Genomic DNA, 5,926 nt, shown 5'->3' with positions numbered 1-5,926 from the left:
CTCTAATTGAAATCTTGGAGAAAAAAAAAACATGTTTCCCTCTCAAGGTATCGGCTTAAATCATGTCGAGATAAAATTGTAGGAGAAATCAACGGAAAATTTGAAGAGGTGTTGAAAAAATGTGTATCATTCAATTTTACTGTGGACTAAAACCAAAATGTTTGGTCTTAAGGAAGAATAGAAAGAAAAAATTGAGACTTTGAAGAATTAAATCCTTTAATCCCTGCGGACATTCTGCATTTTGTGTTAAATCCACCTCAAACCAAAAAAAATTGGCTCGGGTATAAACATCTATTTGGGCGAATTTACCAATAGAAAATATAAACGTAAAATAAAAATAAAATATAAATTAAAATTAAATTGGCCTTCAAGATAACTCTAATTGAAATTTTGGAGGTAAGAAAAAAAAAAACATTTTAGAGCTATTACTATTATTCGGCTTAACTCGCGGTAAAATTGTAGGAGAAATCAAAGGAAAATTTGAAGAGGTGTTGAAAAAAATAAATTTTAATTAATTTTAATGCGGAATGAAACAAAAATGTCTAGCAGGACTTTTAGACGTAGCTGTTTTGGCCAGCTATCAAAAATGGTCAGGAGTTGGTGGGCCCACGTCTATACTGATTAAAATTAAGGTAGCCAATCGCCCAACCTTAATTAAATTCAATATTATAATGGCATTCAGCGAGACAGCGTCAGTGTATTGCCATTATTCACAAGCAAGTGAAATGTCTGGTAACAAAATGGCGACAGGACAGCTGATTTTAAGCTGTAGATTGTTGTTTTGATCCGTTGCTAAGCAAATAATCCACATTGACCGTTATTCCTGCATTTAAATGTTACAATGCAAATTATAAATACATCTCTTTCTTTTTAAAATAAAATAAAATTCTACAGAAAATAATACGAATAAATTAATCACTTCTTATATATATTTCTTTAAATTTAATAATTTCTTTATTTATTAACAATATTACAATTGTAAACTTAAACTTTCATAAATAATAAATAAATAAAATAAAATGAGAAATCAAACTGAGTAAAATAAATGATATATAATATTTTCAATCTCGATCTAAGGATCACCGAGCCCTTTCTATCCCCTACGCATGGGGTAGAGCAGGCCCCTTCGAGATCCCAGCACAGCCCTCTCACCGCGTCACTGATAATGAGTCAGTATATATATATAATAAATTATTTAATAATGCTTTAGAATACATTAAGGATTGTTTCAAAGATGATCTTTTCCTCGTCTTCGTTAAAAAAAATTTTAAGTAGAAAACCATAAATTATTAATTCATTACAAACAAAATATTCGTTTATTCTCAAAACAGCAAAATGTATATTTGATTAAAAGTCCGAGACCTAATATGACTTGTTTTAATCCCTTAAACATTTAAAATTAACTGTTTTTTTTCCAATGAAGGGTCCTCTCTCAAAAAAAGACATTCTTGAGTATTTTTGTCATAAATTCCAAGAGTTATTTGGGATTTTAACAATTTCTCTTTTTGTTCATCGAATTCACTAGGTGCTGACAGTGATTTTAGAACCGTAAAATGCCGTTTAAATTGTTCATTTGCTGCTGGCTTCCTACTAAAAAACGTATAAATCACCATTGTTTCATTTTTCCGTGGAGATAGCAGTGCTTTTCTACAACGTCTAAAACATAATACAAGATCCCAAGAGAAGAAAAAAAAACAGTTATTTCACCCCATGTTTGATTACTTTAATGAAAACTATGTATAATTACTAGTAATGTTTGCCAAGTATAGGTAGGGAGAATAAAAAATGGCCGCTGTTTCAAAACGTTAAAAATAATTTATTTTTTATTTGGAGCTCTATATATCAAAAAGTAGGAACAATACAAGAAATCCTAAGAGAACGTCATTTAAAGAAGAGCAAATTTGCTAAAGTGCAAGCCCTAATAGAGCTATTAACGTTCAATAGTTCCCGAGATATGGCATTTTAAATAGCAACATTTCATAAAAATGTTGTATGGAACGTACGGAAAGATCAGTAGTTAGTTAATTTATTTTGAAAAATCTATATCTCAAAAACCATTTGACGTACAGATGTCTATTGCAGTATAGTACAAAAAACTAGCTTTAATTTGAGTGCTAATAGACATCTGTACGTCAAATGGTTTTTGAGATATAGATTTTTCAAAATAAATTCACTAATCCCGAAAATGTTAATAAACACTGAACCGACGGGTAAACTTCCGATGAGCAGACCGAAACGTAGATTGGAGGATTTCGTTAAAACTGATTTATTACAATTGCGTTTAGAGGGACATCACTGGAAGGATATATGCAGAGAGCGTTTAGTGGTATCGGCATCGAACCTTCGGATTCGTCAGGTCTTCGTTATTTATTTATTTATCACAAATAATAAATATTAATAATATAATTCCAATAAAGGTAAAGCAAATGAGCTGGCGATGAATATACATACATATTCACATACACACATATATACGTATATATGCATATACACATATACATATATGTAGTACATATTTAATGTAGTATCAATTTATTTCTACTGGATAATTTTGATTTTTATTAAAGTATGGATACATTTTATGTAAAATTTTCTTTTTGTTTTTCAATTTTGAATTGATGTAGTGGTTAAATAATAGTTTGCCGTCTAAAGTGATTCCTAAGTATTTAACTGTTTTGGCCATCTGGATAGGGGTACTATTTAAATCTATGGCCGATTGAATTATAGGCATTTGTTTCGTGAAAATTATGACTTCTGTTTTATCAATAAATAAACTAATCCCCATTTTTTAAGGTATTCAAAGCATATGTATTTATTATTGAAAGTATATTTTAGCCTATTAACGATTGTATCAGTGCGATATGAGGAGGTGTAAATTGCTATAACATCAACAACAAGGGCTATATCAACCTTTTTAAATTTTAGGTGTATTATAACCGCAAATGTTGACTTGTCCTTAGTTGTATGTTTATCGTTTATAGTTGCCCACGCTCAGCGGAGAAGGGGGTGAGTTAAAGGAAAATAAATATAATAGCAAAATACAAAACAATAAAGAATAAATTACTCCTTAGGCGCCACGTTATTTTTTCTTGGAAATAGCGAAAACCCCGAAGCATTATGCCCACAATATAACTAAAATATACCCCTATATAAACAATTGTTGAATTATGACCACTGGCGAATATCTTTACATGTAGATAACAGAAAACCTAGGGGTGTTACCTACCTACCTGTTGAATTATAGTAATATTTCGTGAACGACAAAAAAAAAAAAAAAAAGTAAATTAATAAGTTGAAAGCAGAGAAAGTACAGCAGAACTATATGTACAAAAGTTTAATAATAAAAAGAAATATATGTACACAGAATGAAAAAGGAAAAAAAAATAATTCTTATAAATTAATAAAACAATCAAAACTTATAGGTTGACTAAACCTTAACTTAAATGCTTGACCATAATAACTATATTTACATTATTATTCTCTTATCCAGGACATGCTGAAGAAACGTCACTGCACTATATCCTCACTTCTAGAGTTAATGACCGTCCATTGAAGTAGAACACCATAATTTTGAAAAAAAACAAAAACACATACGATGGCATTTCTCATATGGTGCTATTCCGGTTCAAACAGTACAGACAGAGGGCCTTTAAACTATTACCACTTCACATTGAACAATCGTGACGTGTTCCAAAATCAAACTGTCACCTTCACAAAATCAAAACCCACTCGTCTGAATCATATCGCTCGTGTTTTATTTTCACCATGACGACCATAACACCTCTTGTCTACACAGATATCGCCAGTGTTTTTATTTCACCATGGCAATCGAAACAGTATTTTTAGCTATTCTTCTGCCGATCATTATTGCCTATAACTTTTACACATCCATTCATTGATTTTAGTCAATGAATTTCAAACCAAAAAAATTAAGAACCCCTCGTTTATTAATGATGCGAGTACGAATGTCAATGTCTCCAGGAGTGTGCGAGGTGGTAGAAACATTTTTACGACTCTATTATCGCTAATTGAAGAGTACTGGTCGAAGTGAAACTGCCCGCGGCGCGAAGTCATGGAGGGGCGGTCGCTATATAGAGGCCTTTCTTCGCTGGAGTCCAGCACTCCTCTTCAGTTCCAGGCAACGGTATGCATATCCTCAGGTGAGATATATATATCTATATCCTCGTCTGGAAGTGGTGCCGGGTGTCATCCAGTTCTTGTTGGTTAAGTGCGGTAGTGAAAAAGTGACTCACGATTTCGGTCTTGCAATAAAAGTAAAAGTTTTATCGTTCGTTAATTAAAGTAATGTAATAAAAAAATAAAATAAAAGTAATTGACTTAAAAATATTTAACAGTAGTGTTAACTTCGCTTTAAAATAGGTGCTCCTATTAAAATTATATTGTGTTAATTGAAGATAATTATACAATAACAAAACAACCAACATTTTTGCCAGTTGTGTTTCTTAGGCTATTTATTAGAAATTTGAGCCCTGATTTTTTATCATTACTCCTTTAAGCAGAAAATCATAAACTTCTAATTTTAAAAGATGGTGGTAGGTTCCTAATTGCATATGTGTATTATATATATTTTTTATCAACGTAGGTTCTTGTAAGAGTATTCCTTAAAATCATTTCATAATAATCAATCATAGTTGTAAGTAATTCATATAAGTGAAATTCAAATAATTACAAAAATAATAAACTTTATGGATTGATAAAATTAATTTTAATGTATACTTAAAATTATAAAATTTATATACTTGTGCACTGAGGTTCAAGCAGTAATTAAAAATAAATTTTATAAGAAAAGAATTTCGTCCGTGTTTTCAAGTAATTCTCTTTACATTTTTATAAAAAAATTAAAAACTTCATGATTATTTTCCCGAGAATTTTTGAAAAACAAGTTTTAATTAAAAAATGTACTATCTTTTAACTATTTTTATAACCTAAACGTCTTTAAATAAAAATAAAGTTTGGAATGAATTGTTAATAAAGGTGTGTCAAAATCACACTGTAATAATTGTAGTGTCCGGTCATAAAAAAAAAAAAAAAAAAAAAAAAAAAGGTTAATAATTACAAGCATACCATAACTTATTTATTTATTGATGTTTACAACTGTATATAATAATACATATAGTAAATTTAATGTAAGATTACAATGGTATGATACAGGCATGTAGAGAAACTATCCATTGGTAGCACTCTAATGTCATTTCATCATTAGGTCCCGAGGCCGTCTTCTTTTCAGGCGCCTCGGAGTATTATCAGGAATGGAAGAGGAAGGTTAGAAACTAGTGGGTTTGCGTGGTTAGGGAATTTATAATAGAAGGATTAATATCTGGTTCAAGTTAGATCGGCTGCATATGGAACATTAAGGTCTTTATGGATTTTATTTTTGACAAAATAAGGAGCGTTGAGGATTTTGGATTGTAAGAATTGGATTACCATAACATAATCTCAACATTATTCCTATTACAAGCCAAGTTTTGTAATTTTGGTTTTAACAATCATTGAAATCAGCCTTGAAGAAGATACGACCGAACGCCTCAATTTTTAAAATAATTGATAATACGATATAAATACAAAAAAATAACGTAGGTGGATATATATTGTTCTGTTTGATATGCTAGAGTTGGACTTCGAAGGAGTGTTATTGTGTGTCTAAAAATTGTATTGATATCGTTGTATTGTAGTATTTATGAAACTTTATATTTATTAATTATACCTTGATATATTTAAAGGAAGTCCTCAGATCATTTTATAAATAATTTGGTGATGTGTATCTTCCAAAAATAAATTTTTATATTAGATTTTACTTATCTTGAAATTTAAACTTTTAATTTTGAGGGGGGAGGAAAGGAGCTACATTTTGTTATAATGCAAATTAATCATTGAAATAAAAAATTTAAAAACAAATTTGATCCCT

At 30.1% G+C, this 5,926-nt stretch overlaps 1 protein-coding gene across 1 annotated transcript in view; it reads left to right on the top strand.

The window, feature by feature from the left end:
* The first annotated feature begins 4,126 nt into the window (after positions 1-4,126).
* LOC106679280 (uncharacterized) overlaps positions 4,127-5,926 on the top strand; it is a 20,078-nt gene continuing 18,278 nt past the window's right edge. The window contains exon 1 of the mRNA XM_014418348.2: positions 4,127-4,160. Coding sequence (XP_014273834.1) covers positions 4,147-4,160 — 14 coding nt within the window. The 5' untranslated portion in view covers positions 4,127-4,146. The remainder of the gene's footprint in view (positions 4,161-5,926) is intronic.

The sequence above is a fragment of the Halyomorpha halys genome, unplaced genomic scaffold, assembly GCF_000696795.3.
Source record: "Halyomorpha halys isolate HHAL.00 unplaced genomic scaffold, Hhal_1.1 Scaffold190.1, whole genome shotgun sequence".
In the NCBI taxonomy this organism is placed as follows: domain Eukaryota; kingdom Metazoa; phylum Arthropoda; class Insecta; order Hemiptera; family Pentatomidae; genus Halyomorpha; species Halyomorpha halys.
This window is presented reverse-complemented; position numbering and strand designations above follow the sequence as displayed.